The sequence below is a fragment of the Macaca thibetana genome, chromosome 6 (genome assembly GCF_024542745.1).
Source record: "Macaca thibetana thibetana isolate TM-01 chromosome 6, ASM2454274v1, whole genome shotgun sequence".
Taxonomy (NCBI): domain Eukaryota; kingdom Metazoa; phylum Chordata; class Mammalia; order Primates; family Cercopithecidae; genus Macaca; species Macaca thibetana.
In genome coordinates this window covers 47,341,203-47,365,168 of record NC_065583.1, presented here as the reverse complement: position 1 = coordinate 47,365,168, position 23,966 = coordinate 47,341,203, and the positions used below count along the sequence as shown (strand labels likewise).

The following is a 23,966-nucleotide window of genomic DNA, read 5'->3' as shown; positions in this document are numbered from 1 at the left end:
TTTTCTGAGACAAAGTATCATTCTGTTGCCTAGGCTGGAGTGCAGTGGCGTGATCTCAGCTCACTGCAACCTCTGCCTCCTGGGTTCAAGCGATTCTCATACCTCAACCTCCTGAGTAACTGGGATTACAGGCGCTTGCCACCACACCTGGCTAATTTTTTTTTTTTTTTTTTGTATTTTTAGTAGAGATGCGGTTTCACTATGTTGGTCAGGTTGGTCTCCAACTCCTGATCTCAGGTGCTCCGCCTGCCTTGGCCGTCCCAAAGTGCTGGGATTACAGGCATGAGCCACCATGCCCAGCCTTCATCAAATATGTTCTTGAATAAGTTATTTAGCTATCTGGCTGTCTATTATTGTTTTCTTTAAAAAGAAGGGTGGTTTCTGAGTAAATAATTAATTTTCTATTTCCCAGTCCTTTAAAAAAGCATCTGACTCAACTCTACTATTTGAAGTCCTTATATAGAGGTACAAATATTTGAAAAAGCCTAATTTAAAAACAACTTTTAGACAAATTAAAGTACATTCCTATTGTACTATTCTTCTTAGCATCAACAATCAACACATGGCTTAGCTATTTATATCCTAGCAAAGAAAATATTATTTGCAAAAACAGAGAATTTTCTGCCTTCTTTATCAGCCCAAGGAACCCATCTGCTGTCATCTATCAAAACAATATGCTTCCCTGTTCTTACACAGAATAGCTAAATTTGAAAATCAAGCAGAATTGATCTGGCAATATTTATTTTAGACACGTAACTCATGCTATTTCAGTAATACCTACCCACTTTCAAAACAATTTTATGGAGTAAATCCAAATCAGAGCTACTAGGAAGATAGGGATTTCCAGTGGCCATCTCAATGATCATACAGCCCAAAGCCCAGATATCCACAGGTCTGAAACAGATCAGGGAAAAACAAATCACTTTTTCATGTAGAAATATATAAATATATTCTTAAAAATATGTTTAAAGAAGGCTAAAGAAACAAGTGGTATCATTTGTAAGTTTTGTTTTGTTTTTTTTCGAGACAGTCTTGCTCTGTCACCCAGGCTGGAGTGCAGCGCCGTAATCTCAGCTCACTGCAAACTCTGCCTCCCAGGTTCAAGCAATTCTCCTGCCTCAACCTCCTGAGTAGCTAGGACTACAGGCACATGCCACCATGCCCGGCTAATTTTTGTATTTTTAGTAGACACGGGGTTTCACCATGTTGGCCAGGCTGGTCTTGAACTCCTGACCTCGTGATCCACCCGCCTCAGCCTCCCAAAGTGCTGGGATTACAGGCATGAGCCACCGTTCCCGGCCCATTTGTAAGTTTTTATTGTAGATCATATACCAACTTTATAAGAATTGGTAACTGCTATATTGGTGAGGTTATCAGAAAGAAATAGTCCCAAGTACTGTTCTGGGAGTGTAAACTTATATGACTTCTTTGGAGGAAAAATTGGCAAAAGCCACCAAAATTGAAATTGTATATGCTTTTGATTGTACAATTTTATTCCTAGGAATTTATCCTAAGATATACTCACATGTGTGCACAAATATAAATTACATGAGAATTTCACTGCGGCACTGTTCGTGGAAGAAAAAGATTGCAAACAACCTAAACATCCACCTATAAGGGAATGGCTAAGAAAATTTTTGTACCAACCCACAATAAAATATTATTCATCTGTTAAAAATGATGAGGTCTGGCCGGGCACGGTGGCTCACACCTGTAATCCCAGCACTTTGGGAGGCCGAGGCAGGCAGATCACAAGGTCAGGAGTTCGAGACAAGCCTGACCAACATGGAGAAACCCCGTCTCTACTAAAAATACAAAATTAGCCAGGCGTGGTGGCACATGCCTGTAATACCAGCTACTCGGGAGGCTGAGGCAGGAAAATCACTTGAACCTGGGAGGTGGAGGTTGTGGTGAGCCGAGATTGCGCCATTGCACTCTAGCCTGGACAACAAGAGCAAAACTCTGTCTCAAAAAAAAAAAAAAAAAAAAAGAAATTGATGAGGTAGATCTATCTATATGTGCTGAAATGGAATGATGTCCAAGATAAATTGTCAAATGAAAAAAGCAAATTCATAAAAGAAATCAAAGATCTAAATAAATGGAGAGATACTCCATGTTCATTGATAGGAAGACTCAATATTGTCAAGATGTCAGTTCTTCCAAGCTTTATGTAATGAGTCAATACAATCCCTATCAAAATTCCAGTAAATTAAAAATTGATAATTATGTGAGGTAACACACATATGTAAATTAGCCAAATTTAGTCATTTTACAACGTATTTATACCTCAAAGCACCATGCTGTACACAATATATACATACAATTTAATCTGTGAATTTAAAAAAATCCTAGGAAATAGTTTTGTAGATATTGACAATTGATTGGAAAGTTTATATAGAGAGGCAATAGACCCAGAATAGCCAACACAATTTGAAAAAGAATAAAGATCAAAACTACTTGACTTCAAGATGTTTTAAACAATAAGCAAGATAGTATGGTATTGTTGAAAGAATAGATAAATAGATCAAGGGAACAGAATAAAGAACCTAGAAATAGACTTGCACAAATATGATCAACCGATTTTTGACAAGGGAACAGAGGCAATTAAATTTTTTAAAAAAATAGTCTTTTCAACAAATAGTGCTGGAACATACAAAAAACTAAATCTAGACACAGATCATACCCCTTTCACAAAAATTACCTCAAGATGGATGATAGACCTAAATATAAAATGCAAAACTGTAAAACCTCTAGACGATCACATAGGAAAAAATCTACATGGCCTTAGGTAATGAGTTTTTAGATACACCACCAAAAGTATAATTCACAAAAGAAAAAATTGATAGGTAGAACTTCGTTAAAACTAAAAATTTCTGCTCCATGAGAAATACCGTTAAGCAAATGAAAAGCAAGCCACAAACTGGGAGAAAATATTTGCAAAATAATAATGAACTTGTATCCAAAATACATAAAACTCTTAAAATTCAACAATAAGAAAATAACCCAATTAAAAAATGGGCAAAATAAACAAATACACAATTCACCAAAGAAGATACACAGATGGCAAAGAGGCATATTAACAGATGCCCAATATCATATGTCATCAGATAATTGCAAATTAAAACAATAATGACATACCACTACACACGAACGCCTAAAATCCAAAATACTGACAACATCAAATGCAGGTGAGGATGGCAAACAACAGGTCCTCTCATTCACTGCTGGTTGAAACACAAAATTATACAGTCACTTTGGAGGACAATTTGACAGCTTCTTACAAAGCTAAACACAGTCTTACCATATGACCCAGCAATTGCTTTCCTTGGGATTTACCCAAATGAGTAGAACACTTCTCTCCACACAAAAACCTGGACATGAATGCTTATAACAGCTTGCTTCACAATTGCCAACACATGGAAGCAATAAAGATGTCCTTCAATAGGTGAGTGGATAAACAAACTGTGGTACATACATATAATGGAATATTATTATTATTATTATTATTATTATTATTTTAGAGACGGAGTCTCACTCTGTCACCCAGGCTGGAGGGCAGTGCCGCGATCTCGGCTCACTGCAAGCTCCGCCTCCCGGGTTCATGCCATTCTCCTGCCTCAGCCTCCCGAGTAGCTGGGACTACAGGCGCCTGCACCATGCCCGGCTAATTTTTTTGTATTTTTTAGTAGAGACAGGGTTTCACCATGTTAGCCAGGATGGTCTCGATCTCCTGACTTTGTGATCTGCCTGCCCTGGCCTCCCAAAGTGCTGGGATTACAAGCATGAGCCACCACGCCTGGCCTATGGAATATTATTTAGCAATAAAAGAGAAGTGAGCTGTCAAGACACCAAAAAAAAAAAGGAGGAACCTTAAATATATATTGCTAGGTCAAAGAAGCCAGTCTGAAAAAGCTACATACTATGTGATTCCAACTATATGATATTCTGGAAAAGCCTAAAGTACAGTAACAGTAAAAAGATCAATGGCTGCCAGGAGTTTTGGGAGAAGGAGGGAAGAATAAAAATGAAGCACAGAAGATTTTTAGGACCATACAATTATTCTGTATGATACTATAATGATGGGTACATGACATTATACATTTATCAAAACCCAGGAAATACAATACAGAGTAAACTCTATGGAATTTAGTTAATAATGTATCAATATTGATACATAATTGTAACAAATGTACCACACTAATACAAGATGTTAGTAATAGAGAAATGTGTAGAGTAGGGTGCAGGGGACATAAGGAAACTATACTTCCTGTTCAATTCTTCTGGAACCTAAAATTGGTCTAAAAATTAAAGCCTCTGAATATAAACAAATAAAAAGTGGCAGGACTTGGTGGCTCATGTCTGTGGTTCCAGCAACTTGGGAGGCTGACGCAGGAGGATCACTTGAGCCTGGGAAATCAAGGCTGCAGTGAGCCATGAGTATGCCACTGTACTCCAGCCTGTGAGACAGAATGAGACATTATGTCATAAGTAAATAAAGAAGAGTGGGGAGGGAAACCAAGATTCTATACTATGTATATAGTATGCTCCTATTTCTGTTCAAAAGGAAGAAGATGGAGAAGTATGCGTATGTATGTGCGTACACTGCTAGATAATGACCTAAGAAATAAAGGAATTAATTATAATACATACAGTTTTTCAGATCTACATTATAACCATGGATGATATAATAGTAACTTATAAACTTGCTTATTTCACAAATTTTAATTGTTAAGTTTTAATTTAATTGTTATTTAATAACAGGTTTCGAGAGTGATTGTACAAGTTTACATTTCCCCACCAGTGTATGTGAGTTCTAAATGCTCCACTTACATTGGTATTTACTGTCTTTTTTTCAATTTAACCATTCTGGTACCACCTTGTGATATAAGTTTGCATCTTTCTGATGACTAATAAAAGTATGAGCTTTCACATTTTAAAAAAAACAAGTTTTAACTCTCAAGCTTTAAGTTACTTATTATTATTACTATTTTTAATTTTTTTTTATTCATTTATTTTTTTTTTTGACATGGAGTCTCGCTCTGTCACCCAGGCTGGAGTGCAGTGGTGTGATCTCGGCTTACTGCCCTTCTCCTGCCTCAGCCTCCCAAGTAGCTGGGACTACAGGCACCCGCCACCATGCCTGGCTATTTTTTTGTATTTTTAGTAGAGACGGGGTTTCACCGTGTTAGCCAGGTTGGTCTCGATCTCCTGACCTCATGATCCGCCCGCCTCGGCCTCCCAAAGTGCTGGGATTACAGGCGTGAGCCACCGCGCCCAGCCAAAGTTAATTATTTTTAAGTACTCTCTCCACAGAATGCAATTTCTATGCACCTCCTCCACTATCAAAAGAGACACTAAAAACATTCCTACACAAAGCAGTTCGCTTTTCCCCAGCTTGACCTGAAATTTCACAGTACAGTTTAGTAAGGTAAGCCATTATCTGCAGAAATTTAAAGCATTATCTAGGCAGGCCTTTCAAAGAGCAATAGAAGACAGACCATGTCTAGTTAATTATTATTGCAGCAGTAATCTTAAAGGGATTTTCTGAAATATGAGCAAGTCCTAGTTAGCTATAGAGAAAACTTCTCCCCTTCACTTCAACTACAACATTTTGCAGAAAAAGAGCTGTCCAGTCAAAAAAACGAAAACAAAATTAACCTACTAAGGAAAGTAAAGATATTAGACTCAAGCCTTGATCAAGAAAAGTAGATCCAAAAAAGCTTAGGTTTAACATGCAGGGGTAAGGGAGGATTAAAAAAACAAACAAACAGGGATATGAACTTCTGGCATGACAGAGTGAAGAGATCAGCTGACCTACTCTCTTACTAGTTTATCATTGAAACTAGTATTTTTTTTTTCTTTAAGATGGAGTTTCATTCTTGTTGCCCAGGCTGGAGTGCAATGGCGCAGCCTCAGCTCACTGCAACCTCCGCCTCCTGGGTTCAAGCGATTCTCCTGCCTCAGAATTATTTTTTTAAATACAAATACTTAAAGGATATGTATATATATACATAGTCCTTGTAGTCCTGAGGCTAAGCATAAAATGAAGATTTATTTATCCCCTAGAAACTATGCACTTCAGTATAAGAAAGATGAGTCTGTGTACTTGAACCAAGACAACTTTTTCCTTCCCCACTCTCTGCCTGGTGAGGCAAAGACTCCACTCTAGGGCTCCCTCTTCCTTCAGCTCCCAGTTGAAGAGCTTTCTTCCCAGGAGAAGTGGAACTTCACCATTTCTCATCATTCTCCCAGCTGCCTGTTGCTGAGGCTAAGTTCTGGGTGATTAGTGTCAAGAGGAGGGAGACACTCCTCCAACCAGCCCCTGTTCATGGAACAATGGTTCTACCTTGAATGCAGCGCAGAGAATACTGGGGCCCAAATTGCACTTGCTCCACTCATAAGGCAGAGGTTTCATGCCAGGAAAAGCAAGCTGAAGGGACCTCAGGTTGCTGATCTCCATATCTCACTAAGTAGCCAGCTCTTAAGAACAGCAATATTAACTTAGAGAGAAAATTACCATGAATTCAACCCAGATCCAGAAACTGGGCTCAGAGATTTTGCCTGGGGGAAGAAGCAAGCCATAAATTAGATGGCTCCTAATCTCTTTCAAAGGAACTGACATTATTTGCAACAGAGTATAGAGAAGTTCCAACTGAAAGGTGTTCTCAACAATAGTACAGAATGTGGTAAAAGACAACTGGGTGGAGATTCATCAATTTAATGAAGCTACAGTCTAGAGTATAGGCCAGCTAGCTTGTGGGAAAGAACCATGGAATAACACAGATGCTTTCCTGGGGTCAGGACAAATATTAAATATTGAGCACAAAAACTACTCCTTCAAAGGACCCACAATTTGATTGGAACAGTTTGTAGAGCTATTTAAGTCCCAGGGCAATGTTTAAAATAATAGAGCAATAAGCTATCAGTGAGTGGAGTTTAACAGCTAGGAGTAGCCAGGGAAAGAAAGGAAGATAACCCTACCAATACCACTGTCATCTCAGAGTGACTGTGGGCCTACCCAAAACCATGCCTCCCTGAGGAGCAACTAAAAAGGTTTAATACTGTGTGTGGGGGTGGGGGGTTGGGAGTATTGGCTCCATGAAAATAATTCAGCCAGTCTCTATGATACAAACAAGCAAAAAACAGTAACAAGTCCCAGAAGGAGGGGTCCCATACCCAGAGTTCCCACAATATGTTATCTAAAATGTTCAAGTTCCAACAAAAATTACACAGCATGCAAAGGAATCTATGAGATATGACCCATACACCAGAAAAAAAGCAGGCAACCCAAACTGCCTATAAGAGTAACTACACGTTGGATTTGGCAGAAAAATATTTCAAAATAACAGTCATGAATATGTTCACAGAACTAAAGGAAAGCATGATTAAAGAAGTAAAGAAAGGTATAATGACAGTGTCACATCAAATATTAATAGAGAATATCAATCAAGAGATATAAATTACATATATGTATAAAGAAGAACCAAGTGGAAACTCTGGAGTTGAAAAGTACAATAACTGAAATTTTAAAATTCACTAGAGGAAATCAACAGTAGATTTAAACAGGCAGAAAAATTAATTCATGAACTTGAAGACAAGACCAATAGAAATTATGTAAGCTGAAGGATAGAAAGTAAAAGGAATGAAAAAAATAACAGAGCCTCAGAGAAATGTGAAACACCAAAATATGTATACTGGGAATACAAAAATGAGTGGAGAGAACAGAAAAATATTTTATAAAATAATGGAGGAGGCCAGGTGTGGTGGCTCACGCCTGTAATCCCAGCACTTTGGGAGGCCAAGATGGGTGGATCACGAGGTCAGGAGATTGAGACCATCCTGGCTAACACGGTGAAACCCCGTCTCTACTAAAAATACAAAAAAATTAGCTGGTGTAGTGGCGGGCGCCTATAGTCCCAGCTACTCGGGAGCCTGAGGCAGGAGAACGGCATGAACCTGGGAGGTGGAGCTTGCAGTGAGCTGAGGTCATGCCACTGCACTCCAGCCTGGGCGACAGAGCGAGACTACATCTCAAAAAAAAAAAGGAGGAAAACTGCCCACAATTATTGCAGAACAATAATCCACAAATACAGGAAGCTCAACAAACTCCAAGAACAAAAAGCACAAAGAGATCCACAAACACACACATCATACAAGACAAAAATCTTGAAAGCAGCATGAGAAAAACAAATCATCACTTACAAGAGAACTTTGGTAAGATTAACAACAGACTTTTCAATAGAAACAATTGAGACCAGTAAATAGTGGTATAATTCAAAGTGCTCAAAAAAGACCTCTCAACAAAAATGCCTATATCTAGTAAAGATATCTTTCAAAAATGAAGGTGAAAGTAAGACTTTCCAAAATGAACAAAAACTGAGAGAATCTGTTGCTAACCAATCCACTTCACAAGAAATACTGAAAGAAGTTCTTAAGACTGAAAGCAAGTGACCCCAGATGATAATTCAAATCCATAGGAAGGCCAGGTACAGTTTCTCATACCTGTAATCCCAGCACAGTTGAGGGCTGAGGTGGGAAGACTGCTTGAGGCCAGGAGTTTGAGACCAGCCTAGACAATATAGTGAGACTTTGTCTCTACAAAAAAATAAATTAGCTGGGTGTGGTGGCACATGCCTATAGTCCCAACTATTTGGGAGGCTGAAGCAGGAGGATTGATTGAGCCCAGAAGGTTGAGGCTGCAGTGAGTCACAATCACTCCACTGTACTCCAGCCTGGGTGACAGAGTGAGATCCTGTCTCAAAAAAATTAAAAATTCACATGAAAAAACAAAGAGCAGGGCCGGGCGCGGTGGCTCAAGCCTGTAATCCCAGCACTTTGGGAGGCCGAGACGGGCGGATCATGAGGTCAGGAGATCGAGACCATCCTGGCTAACACAGTGAAACCCCGTCTCTACTAAAAAATACAAAAAACTTAGCCGGGCGAGGTGGCAGGCGCCTGTAGTCCCAGCTACTCGGGAGGCTGAGGCAGGAGAATGGCGTGAACCCGGGAGGTGGAGCTTGCAGTGAGCTGAGATCCGGCCACTGCACTCCAGGCTGGGTGACAGAGCAAGACTCCGTCTCAAAAAAAAAAAAAAAAAAACAAAGAGCACTGGTAAAGGTAATTATGTAATTATAAAAGGCAATATAAATGCATAATTTTCTCTTTTCTTCTGTTAATTTTAAAAAGCAATTATATGAGAGGACTTCAAAAAGTTCATGATAATGGAATTAAAAGATAAAAATTAAAATATAAGCTTCATTCTCATTAGCTGGGCATGATAGCATGTGCCTATAATCCCAGCTATTTGGGAGGCTAAGGCAGGAGAATTGCTTGAGCCTGGGAGGTAGAGGTTGCAGTGAGGTGAGATCGCACCACTGCACTCCAGTCTGGGCAACAGAGTGAGACCCTGTCTCATAAAAAAAAATTAATAATAATAATAATGATACCCTATAAAAAATTAAAATATAAACTTTGTTCTCAGTGTGAGATCCATAAGGTTCAAGATACTTTTGTAAGCAGTGATACCAGCCATTTAGTATGTCCCTAAAGAACTGAGTGTCTTGGGAATTTAACCTCATCAATGTAGTCCTTTTTACATTATTAACTGAAGAAAAATGGGTGCCCTTTATAGATTTTTTAAGATTAGGAGAAAAAAAAAGAATCAGGAGGAACTAAATCAGGACTTTAAGGTAGATGCCTAATAATTTCCCACCAAAATGTTTATAAAATTGCCCTTGGGGGCCAGGCGCGGTGGCTCAAGCCTGTAATCCCAGCACTTTGGGAGGCCGAGACGGGTGGATCACGAGGTCAGGAGATCGAGACCATCCTGGCTAACATGGTGAAACCCCGTCTCTACTAAAAAAAAAATACAAAAAACTAGCCGGGCGAGGTGGCGGGCGCCTGTAGTCCCAGCTACTTGGGAGGCTGAGGCAGGAGAATGGCATGAACCCGGGAGGTGGAGCTTGCAGTGAGCTGAGATCTGGCCACTGCACTCCAGCCTGGGCGACAGAGCGAGACTCCGTCTCAAAAAAAAAAAAAAAATTGCCCCTGTTTGATGAGAGGAATGAGCTGGAGCATGGTTATGGTGGAGAAGGCACTTCTGGTGAACCTTTCTCAGACGTTTATTTTGCTAAACCTTTGGCTAACTTTCGGCCAGGTGCAGTGGCTTATGCCTGTAATCCCAGCACTTTGGTAGATCAAGGCAGGCAGAGTGCTTGAGCTCAGGAGTTCGAGACCAACCTGGACAACATTGTGAAACCCCATCTCTACAAAAAATACAAAATGTAGCTGAGCATGGTGGCACATACCTGTAGTCCCAGCTACTTGGGAGGCTGAGGTGGGAGGATCACTTGAGCCCAGGAAACAGAGGCTGCAGTGAGCCAAGTTCCCACAACTGCACTCCAGTTTTGGTGACAGAGCCAGACTCTGTCTGAAAGAGAAAAAAAAAAAAAAAAAGCTTTGGCTAACTTTCTCAAAACGCTCTCACAAGAAGCAGATATTATCATTCTCTGGCCATCCAGAAAGTCAACAAGCAAAATGCCTTGAGCATCCCCAAAAAAATGTTGCCATGACCTTTCGTCTTGACCAGTCTCTTGCTTTGACCAGCCCACTTCCACCTCTTGGTAGCTAGTGCTTTGTCTTCAGGATGATATTAGTAAAGCCAGGTTTCATCATCTGTTACAATTTTTCAAAGAAATGCTTCAGGATCTTGATGCCACCTGTTTAAAACTTCCATTGAAAGTTCTGCTATTGTCTGCAGCTGATCTGGGTGCAATGGTTTTGGCATCCATCAAGTGGAAAGTTTGCTCAATTTTAATTTTGCTGTCATAATTGTGTAAGCTGAACCAACTGAGATGACTATACTGTTGGCTATTGTTTCTACTATTAATCATCCTTCAATTAGGGCAATAATCCCCTTCAATTATGGCATAAACAAGAGAAATGTTTTCCTCACAAATTGATGTGAGTGGTCTGCTGCTGCAGGATTCATTTTTAACATCATTTCCTCCTTTCTTTCTTTTTTAAATTTCGTTTATTTTTTTAATTACTATACTTTAAGTTCTAGAGTATATGAGCACAACATGCAGGTTTGTTACATAGGTATACGTGTGCCATGCTGGTTTGCTGCACCCATCAACTCATCATTTACATTAGGCATTTCTCCTAATGCTATCCCTCCCCCAGCCCCCAACAGGCCCCAGTGTGTGATGTTCCCCTCCCTGTGTCCATGTGTTCTCATTGTTCAACTCCCACTTATGAGAACATGCGGTATTTGGTTTTCTGTCCTTGTTTTTTTTTTTTTTTTTTTTTTTTTTTTTTTTTTTGAGACGGAGTCTCGCTCTGTCACCCAAGCTGGAGTGCAGTGGCGCGATCCTGGCTCACTGCAAGCTCCGCCTCCTGGGTTCACACCATTCTCCTGCCTCAGCCTCCCGAGTAGCTGGGACTACAGGCGCCTGCCACCGCGCCCGGCTCATTTTTTGTATTTTTAGTAGAGACGGGGTTTCACCGTGGTCTCGATCTCCTGACCTTGTGATCCGCCCGCCTCGGCCTCCCAAAGTGCTGGGATTACAGGCGTGAGCCATCGCGCCCGGCCTGGTTTTCTGTCCTTGTGATAGTTTGCTGAGAATGATGGTTTCCAGCTTCATTCATGTCCCTGCAAAGGACATGAACTCATCCTTTTTTTATGGCTGCATAGTATTTCATGGTGTATATATGCCACATTTTCTTTATCCAGTCTATTATTGATGGACATTTGGGTTGGTTCCAAGTCTTTGCTATTGTGAATAGTGCCGCAATAAACATGTTTGTGTATGTGTCTTTATAGTAACGTGATTTAATCCCTTGCGTATATACCCAGTAATGGGATTGCTGGGTCAAATGGTATTTCTAGTTCTCAATTCTTGAGGAATTGCCACACTGTCTTCTACAAAGGTTGAACTAATTTACACTCTCAGTGTAAAAGCATTCCAAAGCGTTCCTATTTCTTCACATCCTCTCCAGCATCTGTTGTTTCCTGACTTTTTAATGATCGCCATTCTAACTGGCATGAGATGGTATCTCATTGTGGTTTTGATTTGCATTTCTCTGATGACCAGTGATGATGAGCATTTTTAAATATGTCTGTTGGCTGCATAAATGTCTTCTTTTGAGAAGTGTCTGTTCATATCCTTTGTCCACTTTTTGATGTGGTTGTTTTTTTCTTGTAAATTTGTTTAAGTTCTTTGTAGATTCTGGATATTAGCCCTTTGTCAGATGGACAGATTGCAAACATTTTCTCCCATTCTGTAGGTTGCCTGCTTTACTCTGATGATAGATTCTTTTGCTGTGCAGAAGCTCTTTAGTTTAATTAGATCCCATTTGTCTATTTTGGCTTTTGTTGCTATTGCTTTTGGTGTTTTAGTCATTAAGTCTTTGCCCATGACTATGTCCTGAATGATATTGACTACATTTTCTTTTGGGGTTTTTATGGTTTTAGGTCTTCCATTTAAGTCTTTAATCTATCTTGAGTTAATTTTTGTGTAAGGTGAAAGGAAGGGATCCAGTTTCAGCTTTCTACATATGGCTAGCCAGTTTTCCCAGCACCATTTATTAAATAGGGAATCCTTTCCCCATTGCTTGTTTTTATCAGGTTTGTCAAAGATCAGATGGTTGTAGATATGTGGTGTTATTTCTTAGGCCTCTGTTCTGTTCTATTGGTCTATATCTCTGTTTTGGTACCAGTACCATGCTGTTTTGGTTACTGTAGCCTTGTAGTATAGTTTGAAGTCAGGTAGTGTGATGCCTCCAGCTTTGTTCTTTTGGCTTAAAATTGTCTTGGGTATGTGGGCTCTTTTTTGGTTCCATATGAACTTTTAAAGTAGTTTTTTTCCAATTCTGTGAAGAAAGCCAGTGGTAGTTTTTTGGGCATAGCACTGAATCTATAAATTACCTTGGCCAGTATGGCATTTTCACGATATTGATTCTTCCTATCCATAAGCATGGAATGTTCTTCCATTTGTTTGTGTCCTCTCTTATTTCCTTGAGCAGTGGTTTGTAGTTCTCTTTGAAGAGGTCCTTCATATCCCTTGTTTTTTTGTTTTTTTTTGTTTGTTTGTTTTTTTTTTTTGAGACGGAGTCTGGCTCTGTCGCCCAGGCTGGAGTGCAGTGGCCAGATCTCAGCTCACTGCAAGCTCCGCCTCCCGGGTTTACACCATTCTCCTGCCTCAGCCTCCCGAGTAGCTGGGACTACAGGCACCCGCCACCTCGCCCAGCTATTTTGTATTTTTTAGTAGAGACGGGGTTTCACCGTGTTCGCCAGGATGGTCTCGATCTCCTGACCTCATGATCCGCCCGTCTCGGCCTCCCAAAGTGCTGGGATTACAGGCTTGAGCCACCGCACCCAGCCCATATCCCTTGTAAGTTGGATTCCTAGGTATTTTATTCTGCTTGTAGTAATTGTGAATGGGAGTTCACTCATGATTTGGCTCTGTTTGTCTGTTCTTGGTGTATAGAAATGCTTGTGATTTTTGCATATTGATTTTGTATCCTGAGTCTTTGCTGAAGTTGCTTATTAGCTTAAGGAGATCCTGAGCTGAGATGATGGGGTTTTCTAAATATACAATCATGTCATTTGCAAATAAAGACAATTTGACTCCCTCTTTTCCTAATTGAATACCCTTTATTTCTTTCTCCTGCCTGATTGCCCTGGCCAGAACTTCCAATACTGTGTTGAACAGGAGTTGCGAGAGAGTACATCCTTGTCTTGCGCCGATTTTCAAAAGGAATGCTTCCAGTTTTTGCCCATTCAGTATGATATTGGCTGTGGGTTTGTCATCAATAGCTCTTATTATTTTGAGATACATTCCATCAATACCTAGTTTATTGAGAGTTTTTAGCATGAAAGGCTGTTGAATTTTGTCGAAGGCCTTTTCTGCATCTACTGAGATAATCGTGGTTTTTGTCGTTAGTTCTGTTTATGTGATGGATATATTTATTGATTTGCGTATGTTGAACCAGCCTTGCCTCCCAGGGATGAAGCAGAGTTGATTGTGGTGGATAAGCTTTTTGACGTGCTGCTGGATTCAGTTTGCCAGTATTTTATTGGGGATTTTTGCATCAATGTTCATCATTGATACTGGCCTAAAATTCTGTTTTGTTGTGTCTCTGCCAGGCTTTCATATCATGATGATGCTGGCCTCATAAAATGAGTTAGGGAAGATTCCCTCTTTTTCTATTGATTGGAATAGTTTCAGAAGGAGTGATACTAGCTCCTCTTCCTACCTCTGGTAGAATCTGGCTGTGAATCCATCTGGTCCTGGACTTTTTTGGCTGGTAGGCTATTAATTATTACCTCAATTTCAGAACCTGTTATTGGTCTATTCAGAGATTCAATTTCTTCCTGGTTTAGTCTTGGGTGAGTGTATGTGTCCAGGAATTTATCCATTTCTTCTACATTTTCTAGTTTATTTGCTTAGAGGTGTTTGTAGTATTCTCTGATGGTAGTTTGTATTTCTGTGGGATTGGTGGTGATATCTTCTTTATCACTTTTTATTGCATCTATTTGATTCTTCTCTCTTTTCTTCTTTATTAATCTTGCTAGCAGTTTATCTATTTTGTTCAGCTTTTCAAAAAACCAGCTCCTGGATTCACTGATTTTTTTGAAGAGCTTTTTGTGTCTCTGTCTCCTTCAGTTCTGCTCTGATCTTAGTTATTTCTTGCCTTCTGCTAGCTTTTGAACTTGTTTGCTCTTGTTTCTCTAGTTCTTTTAACTGTGATGTTAGGGTGTCGATTTTAGATCTTTCCTGTTTTCTCTTGTGGGCACTCAGTGCTGTAAATTTCCCTCTATACACTGCTTCTGCTGTGTACCAGAGATTCTGGGGTGTTGTGTCTTTGTTCTCATTGTTTTCAAAAAACATCTTTATTTCTGCCTTCATTTCGTTATTTACTCAGTAGTCATTCGGGAGCAGGTTGTTCAGTTTCCATATAGTTGTGCAGTTTTCAGTGAGTTTTTTAATCCTGAGTTCTAATTTGATTACACTGTGGTCTGAGAGACAGTTTGTTATGATTTCTGTTCTTTTACATTTGCTGAGGAGTGTTTTACTTCCAATTATGTGGTCAATTTTAGAATAAATGTGATGTGGTGCTGAGAAGAATGTATATTCTGTTGATTTGGGGTGGAGAGTTCTGTAGATGTCTATTAGGTCTGCTTGGTCCAGAGCTGAGTTCAAGTCCTGGATATCCTTGTTAATTTTCTGTCTTGTTGCTCTGTCTGATATTGACAGTGGGGTGTTAAAGTCTCCTATTATTATTGTGTGGGAGTCTAAGTCTCTTTGTAGGTCTCTAAGAACTTGCTTTAAGAAACTGGGTGGTCTTGTATTAGGTGCATATATATTTAGGATAGTTAGCTCTTCTTGTTGAATTGATCCCTTTACTATTATGGAATGGCCTTCTTTGTCTCTTTTGATCCTTGTTAGTTTAAAGTCTGTTTTATCAGAGACTAGGATTTCAACCCCTACTTTTTTTTTGCTTTCCATTTGCTTGGTAGATCTTCCTCCATCCTGTTATTTTGAGCCTATATTTGTCTTTGCACGTGAGATGGGTCCCCTGAATACAGCACACTGATGGGTCTTGACTTTTTACCCAATTTGCCAGTCTGTGCTTTTTAATTGGGGGCATTTAGCCTATTTACATTTAAGGTTAATGTTATATGTGAATTTGATCCTGTCATTATGATGCTAGCTGGTTATTTCACCTGTTAATTGATGCAGTTTCTTCACAGCATTGATGGTCTTTACAATTTGGCATGTTTTTGCAGTGGCCGGTACCGGTTGTTCCTTTCCATGTTTAGTGCTTCCTTCAGGAGCTCTTGTAAGGCAGGCCTGGTGGTGACAAAATCTCTCAGCATTTGTTTGTCTGTAAAGGATTTTATTTCTCCTTCACTTACGAAGCTTAGTTTGGCTTGATACGAAATTCTGAGTTGAAAATTCTTTTCTCTAAGAATGTTGAATATTGGCCACCACTCTCTTCTGGCTTGTAGGGTTTCTGCCGAGAGATGCACCGTTAGTCTGATAGGCTTCCCTTTGTGGGTAACCCGACCTTTCTCTCCGGCTGCCCTTAACATTTTTTCCTTCATTTCAACATTGGTGAATCTGACAATTATGTGTCTTGGGGTTGCTCTTCACAAGGAGTATCTTTGTGGTGTTCTCTGTATTTCCAAATTTGAATGTTGGCCTGCCTTGCTAGGTTGGGGAAGTTCTCCTGGATAATATCCTGAAGAGTGTTTTCTAACTTGGTTCCATTCTCCCTGTCACTTTCAGGTACACCAATCAAACGTAGATTTGGTCTTTTCACATAGTCCCATATTTCTTGGAGGCTTTGTTCATTTCTTTTCACTCTTTTTTCTCTAATCTTGTCTCCTCACTTTATTTCATTAATTTGATCTTCAATCACTGATATCCTTTCTTCCACTTGATCAAATCAGCTACTGAAGCTTGTGTATGCTTCATGAAGTTCGCGTACTGTGGTTTTCAGCTCCATCAGGTCATTTAAGCTCTTCTCCATACTGGTTATTCTAGTTAGCCATTCGTCTAACCTTTTTTCAAGGTTTTTAGCTTCCTTGCGATGGGTTAGATCATGCTCCTTTAGCTCAGAGAAGTTTGTTATTACTGCCCTTCTGAAGCCTACTTCTGTCAACTTGTCAAACTCATTCTCCGTATAGTTTTGTTCCCTTGCTGGCGAGGAGTTGTGTTCCTTTGGAGGAGAAGAGGCATTCTGGTTTTTGGAATTTTCAGCCTTTCTGCTCTGGTTTCTCCCCATCTTTGTGGTTTTATCTACCTTTGGTCTTTGATGTTGGTGACCTATGGACGGGGTTTTGGTGTGGATGTCATTTTTGTTGATGTTGATGCTATTCCTTTCTGTTTGTTAGTTTTCCTTCTAACAGACAGGCCCCTCAGCTGCAGGTCTGTTGGAGTTTGCTGGAGGTCCACTCCAGACCCTATTTGCCTGGGTATCACCAGTGGAGGCTGCAGAACAGCAAATATTGCTGCCTGATCCTTCCTCTGGAAGCTTCGTCCCAGAGGGGCACCTGCCTGTATGAGGTGTCTGTCGGCCCCTACTGGGAGGTGACACCCAGTCAGGCTACACGGGGGTCAGGGACCCACTTGAGGAGGCAGTCTGTCCGTTATTGGAGCTCAAACGCTATGCTAGGAGAACCACTGCTCTTTTCAGAGCTGTCAGGCAGGGATGTTTAAGTCTGCAGAAGCTGTCTGCTGCCTTTTGTTCAGATATGCCCTGCCCCTGGGGGTGGAATCTAGAGAGGCAGTAGGCCTTGGTGAGCTGTGATGCACTCTGCCCAGTTCGAATTTCCCTGCGCTTTGTTTACACTGTGAGCACAGAACCTTCTACTCAAGCCTCAGAAATGGTGGACGCCCCTCCCCCTACCAAGCTCCAGTGTCCCAGGTCAATCTCAGACGGCTGTACTAGCAGCAAGCAAGGCTCCATGGCCATGGGACCTGCCAAGCTAGGCACGGGAGGGAATCTCCTGGTCTGCCAGTTACAAAGACCATGTGGAAAGCACAGTATTTGGGTAGGAGTGTACCGTTCCTCCAGGTACAGTCACTCATGGCTTCCCTTAGCTAGGAAAGGGAAATCCCCCGACCCCTTGCGCTTCCTGGGTGAGGCAATGCCCCTCCCTGCTTTGGCTCGCCTTCAGTGGGCTGCACCCACTGTCCAACCAGTCCCAGTGAGATGAACCAGGTACCTCAGTTGGAAATGTAGAAATCACCTGTCTTCTGCATCTATCTTGTTGGGAGCTGTAGACCAGAGCTACTCCTATTTAGTCATCTTGGTGTTTTCTCGCCATTTCCTCCTTTCTTAAAACAAGTTATCCATTTATAAGCTGCTGGTTTCTTTGGGGTATTGTCTCCAAAAACTTTCCATAAAGCCAAGCCTGTAATCCCAGCACTTTGGGAGGCTGATGCAGGAGGATTGCTTGAGCCCAGGAGTTTGCGACTAGCTTTGCCAACACTGCAAGACCTTGTTTCTATATTAAAATTATAAAATATTAAAAATTGGAAAAAAGAGAACTTTTCATAAAGCATCAATGCTTTCACCATTCTCCCACTCAAGCTTCATCATAAATTTGATGCTTGTTCTTACTTCAATTTTAGCAGAATTCATATTGTTTTGATAGAGGCTCTTTTCCAACTGATGTATTATCCTTCTTAACGCCTCAAACTAGATCCTATCCAGACATGTTATAACAAGTTAGTGTGAGTTTATTTTGGTGCAAAAAAAAGTTAAAGCCATGCATAGTTTTTTCATAATATGTACTTCCATGAACTTTTTGAAGGCACTTTGTACCAAATAATATGCAAGCCATTAGAGCTACCTCTACCTAGGGAAAAAGTAACATGCATGCAATACATTGTCGGCCCTATAACATTACAAATGTAATATGTGTAACATATTTGCCAATGACATCAAAAAGGAAGTGAGACGAAGCAAAACTGTATTGAGTTTGAGAGAAATGACTATAAAGAAAAAGTAATAACGGTTCATAACATTATTAGATGTAATATGTACAACAAATATACCACACAAAGATGGAAAAGGGAATAGAACGACATAAGAATAACTTTCCTATATCTGTATCACTGGAATTAAACCAATATAAATAGGAACTTACCAGTTGATTCTGATAAGGTGTAAACCTTAGAGCAACCAGTAAAAAGAAAAAAAAAATCCTGAAAAATATAGTAAAGGCCAGGTGCAGTGGCTCACATCTGTAACCCCAGCACTTTGGGAGGCTGAGGCAGGAGAATCACTTGAGGCCAAGAGTTCGAGACCAGCCTGGCCAATATGCTGAAACCCCATCTTGGCTAAAAAAAAAACAAAAAAAAAAACAAAAATTAGCCAGACTTGGTGGCACACACCTGAAATCTCAGCTACTCAGGAGGCTGAGGCAGAAGAATCGCTTGAACCCAGGAGGCAGAGGTTTCAGTGAGCCAAGAATGCCCCACTGCACTCCAGCCTGGGTGACACAGCTAGACTCCATCTCAAAACACACACACACACACACAAAGATAGTAAAAAAAAATTATTAAAGGAATTAAAATAATTAGAAAACAACCATTTAATGCAAAATAATGCAGCAAAGGAGGAACAAGAAAACAACATGAGACAAACACAAAAGACTAAAATGGCAGATGTAATTACAACTATGTCAATAATGACATTAAATGTGGTTGGGCACGGTGGCTTGCACCTGTAATCCCAGAGATTTGGTAGGCCTAGGTGGGTGGATCACTTGAGGTCAGGAATTTGAGACCAACCTGGCCAACATGGTGAAACACCATCTCTACTAAAAATACAAAAATTAGCCAGGCATAGTGGTGGATGCCTGTAATCCCAGCTACTCAGGGGGCTGAGGAAGGGAGAACTGCTTGAACCTGGGAGGCAGAAGTTGTAGTGAGCTAAGATTGTGCCACTGCACTCCAGCCTGGGTGACAGAGTGAGACTGTCTCAAAAAAATAAATAAATGAAAATAATAATGGCATTAAACGTTAACAGATTAATCAATCCAGCAAAAGGCAGAGACTGTCAGCCTGGAGGGGGGAAAAAAACCTCATGATCTAACTATATATTGTTTAGGCAAGATATACTTTATATTCAATATACAAACATTATAAGTAAAGGTTGTGAAAAAGATATGTAAACAACAACCACAAGAAAACTAAAAAGGCTGTCCTAATATAAGATAAAATAAACTTTTAACAAAAAAATGTTACTAGAGATGAAGAGGTAAATTTCATAATAATGAAGGGGGAAATCTATCAGAAAACTATAATAATGATAAGCATGTCTAAACCAATTAGAAAATCAAGAAGAGAAAATATGAACAACATGATAAACAAACTAGACATAATAACTATCTGTAGAACACTTCACAGAACAACAATAGAATATACATTTATGTATTGTTCTCAAGTCACATGGAACATTCTCCAGGATAGCCCATGTGCTGGACCATAAATAAACCTCAGTAAATTTAAAAGGGCAGAAATTACACAAATTATATTCTCTTGTTACAGTGGAATAAAATTAGATATTAATTGCAGGAAAAATTTTGGAAATTTACAAATATATGGAAATTAAACTACATTCGACGAAATAACCAATGGGTACAAGGTGAAATCAAAAGAGAAATCAAAAAATACTTTGAGCCTGGACGTGGTAGCTCATGCCTTTAATCTCAACACTATGGGAGGCAGAGGTAGGAGGATCACTTGAGTATAGGAGTTTGAGAACAGCCTGGGTAATGTAGTGAGACCTTGTCTCTGCAAAAAAATGAACAAAATTAGCCAAGCATGAGGGCACACACCTGTGTGTGTGCTACTCGGGAGGCTGAGGTGGGAGGATCACTTAAGCTGGGGAAGTCAAGGCTGCAGTGATTCAAGATCATACCACTGCACTCCAGCCTGAGCAACAGAGCAAGATCCTGTTTAAAAAAAAAAAAAAAGGAAATCCTTTGAGACTCATGAAAATGAAGACACAATATACCAGCATTTGTGGGATGCAGTAAAGCAGAGAGGGAAATGTATAGCTGTAATGTCTATATGAAGAAAGATACCAAATCAGTAACCTAACCTTCCACCTTAAGACACTGGAAAAAGAAGGGCAAACTAAACCACGCAAGTAAAAAGAAGGAAATATTTAAAAAGTAAAAGTTCATTAAATAGAGAAAGAGAAAATCAATAAAACCAAAAGCTATTTTTTCATAAATCAACGAAATTGAAACACAGTTAGAATGACCAAGAACAAAAGAGAGAAAACTCAAATTATTAGAATCAGAAATGAAAGAGGTGACATTACTACTGACTTTACAGAAATTAAAACGATTATAAAGGAATAAATAATTGTTGCCAACAGATTAGATAACTTAGATTAAATGAATAGTTTCCCAGAAAAGCACAAACTACTGAAACTGGCTCAAGAAAAAATAGACAATCTCAATAAACTTTTTTTTTTGTTTTTTGAGACAGGGTCTCGCTCTGTCGCCCAGGCTGGAGTGCACTGGCCAGATCTCAGCTCACTGCAAGCTCTGCCTCCCGGGTTTACGCCATTCTCCTGCCTCAGCCTCCCGAGTAACTGGGACTACAGACGCCCACCACCTCGCCCGGCTATTTTGTATTTTTTAGTAGAGACGGGGTTTCACTGTGTTAGCCAGGATGGTCTCGATCTCCTGACCTCGTGATCCACCCGTCTAGGCCTCCCAAAGTGCTGGGATTACAGGCTTGAGCCACTGTGCCTGGCCTCAATAAACTTTTAACAAGTGAAAAGACTAAATTCATGATTTTTTGAAAAAACTACCCACAAAGAAAAGCCCAGGCCTAGATGATGTCACTACTGAATTCTATCATTTAAAGAATTAATACCAAGTCTTCACAAACTCTTTCAAAAAACAGAAGAAACACATCCCATCTCATTTTTTTTTTTTTTTTTTTTTTTTTTTTTTTTCTGAGACGGAGTCTCGCTCTGTCGCCCAGGCTGGAGTGCAGTGGCCGGATCTCAGCTCACTGCAAGCTCCGCCTCCCGGGTTCACGCCATTCTCCTGCCTCAGCCTCCCGAGTAGCTGGGACTACAGGCGCCCGCCACCTCGCCCGGCTAGTTTTTTTTTGTATTTTTTAGTAGAGACGGGGTTTCACTGTGTTAGCCAGGATAGTCTCGATCTCCTGACCTCGTGATCCACCCGTCTCGGCCTCTATCTCATTTTTTAAAACCAATATTTCCCTGATACCCAAACCAGTAGAAAAGAAAACTACAAATATCTTTTATGAATGTGAACACAAAATTCTCAACAAAATACTAGCAAACTGAATCCAGCATCATATAAAAAGAATTATGCACTGTGACCAATTGGGATTTATTCCAGGAACACAAGGTTGGTTCAATATCCAAAAACCAATAATTGTAACATAATACATCAATAGAATAAAAACCAAAAAAAATTCTCATTTTGATCATTTCAATAGACAAGGAAAAAACATTTGATAAAATCCAACACCCCTTCATGATAAAAACACTCAACAAACTAAGAATAAAAGGAAACTTCCTCAACCTAATAAAAGGCATCTATGAAAAATCCATATCTAATACCATACTTAGACTGAATGATTTCGCCATAAGATTAGGAACAAGACAAGGATGTCTGCTCTTGCCACTTCTATTCAACATTGTACTGGAGATTCTAGTCAGCATAATTAGACAGGAAAAAGAAATAAAAGGCATCCAGACCAGCAAAAAAGTACAACTATATCTATTCACAGATGACATGATCTTCTATGCAGAAAATCCTAAGGAATCCACTAAACAACTATGAGAACAAATAAACAAGTTCAGCAAGGTTGTATGATAATGATATGAGTTAAGAACAAATTATTTAGGCAGGCAGTGAGGGTACGGGATCCTCAGTAAGGTTTTCCTTTTAATGAAAAGCAGCCCCAAATCATTTTCTTTTCTAACAAAAAGCAGCCTGTAAAATTGTGCTGCAGACACAGACACACAAGCTGGAAGCTTGCAAAGGTGAATGCCAGCAGTTGCGCCAACAGGAAAAGGCTACCTGGGACTAGGCATGTTCAAAATGGTGGTTCTATCTTCCCTTCTCTTTGCCAAACCACATGTACAGTAAGGAGAAGACAATATGGCCCCAGTCAGGCAAAGATTCAATTTGCATAATAAGATTAGAGTGGGGCAACCAGCCTTTCCCTTGCTTATGTAACTGTCATACCTGGTCAAACCAATCTGTGAGTTCTACATAAATCAGACATCACCTCCTCAAGTCTGCCTATAAAATCTCATGCAGCCTGCCGCAGGCCAGATTTTCCTTTAGGAGGCCCCTCTTTCTCACCAGGGAGAGAGCTGTTCTCCTTTCTCTTTCTTTTGCCTATTAAACCTCTGCTCCTAAACTCACTCTTCATGCATGTCTATGTCCTTTATCTCCTTGGCACGAGATGATGAACCCCGGGTATTTACCCCAGACAATGACACCACTTCAATATGAACTCAGTATACAAAAATAAGTTGTATTTTTATGCCCGTGCAATGAACAATTTGAAATGAAGTTAAGAAAACTCCATTCATGATAGCATCAAAAAGAATAAGATACTTAAGAATAAATTTTACAAAACAAGTGCAAAATGTATGCTTTGAAAACTACAAAACTGTTGAAAAAATTATGGAAGATCTAAATAAATGGCAAAACACTCTAAACTCACAGATTAGAATAAGAGTTAATATTTTTAAGACAGCAATATCTCCAAACTAATCCACAGATACAATGTAATCCATATCAGAATATCAGATGTCTTTTTTGCAAAAATTGAGAAGCTGATCTTAAAATTCATATGGAATTGGAAGGGACCTAGAATAGCCAAAACAATCTTGGAAAAGTAAGTAAAGTAGAAAGACTCACACTTCCTGATTTCAAACTTACTACAAAGCAATAGTTATTAAGACAGTGTGTCAGCTGGGTGTGGTGGCTCGTGCCCATAATCCCAACACTTTGGGAGTCCGAGGCAGGCAGATTGCTTGAGCCCAGCCATTCAAGACCAGCTGAGGCAACATGGTGAAATCCTGTGTCAACAAAAAATTTAAAAATTAGCCAGGTTTGGTGGTGCACCCCTGTAATCCCAACTACTCAGGAGGCTGAGGTGGGAGGATTGCTTGAGCCTGGAAGGTGGAGGTCGCTGTGAGCTGAGACCATGCCACTGTGCTCCACCCTGGGCAACAGAGTGAGATCTTGTCAAAAAAAAAAAAGAAAAGAAAAAAAGGAAAGAAAGTGCGTTGCTGGAAAAAGGACAGCCTTACAGATCAATGGAACAGAACTGAGATTCTAGAAATAAGCCCTTACGAAACCACCTTTGCAAAATTATGACTGAGACAGTGAAGGAGATCTAACTTAACTGACTCCATCTTGCTTCTAACCTCCA

General features: G+C 40.0%; 4 protein-coding genes across 9 annotated transcripts in view; 1 reads left to right on the top strand and 3 right to left on the bottom strand.

The window, feature by feature from the left end:
* PPP2CA (protein phosphatase 2 catalytic subunit alpha) overlaps positions 1 to 23,966 on the bottom strand; it is a 354,454-nt gene that overhangs the window by 140,011 nt on the left and 190,477 nt on the right. The gene's annotated exons all lie outside the window — the stretch shown is intronic.
* Positions 1 to 23,966, top strand: part of UBE2B (ubiquitin conjugating enzyme E2 B) — a 262,616-nt gene that overhangs the window by 181,796 nt on the left and 56,854 nt on the right. The window lies entirely within an intron of this gene.
* Positions 1 to 23,966, bottom strand: part of CDKL3 (cyclin dependent kinase like 3) — a 160,157-nt gene that overhangs the window by 99,005 nt on the left and 37,186 nt on the right. For all 6 annotated transcript variants that reach the window (XM_050792803.1, XM_050792800.1, XM_050792801.1 and 3 more), the window contains one exon: positions 782 to 894. In XM_050792803.1, coding sequence (XP_050648760.1) covers positions 782 to 866 — 85 coding nt within the window. In that variant the 5' untranslated portion in view covers positions 867 to 894. The remainder of the gene's footprint in view (positions 1 to 781; positions 895 to 23,966) is intronic.
* The window catches only part of VDAC1 (voltage dependent anion channel 1), a 394,265-nt gene that overhangs the window by 365,619 nt on the left and 4,680 nt on the right, over positions 1 to 23,966 (bottom strand). The window lies entirely within an intron of this gene.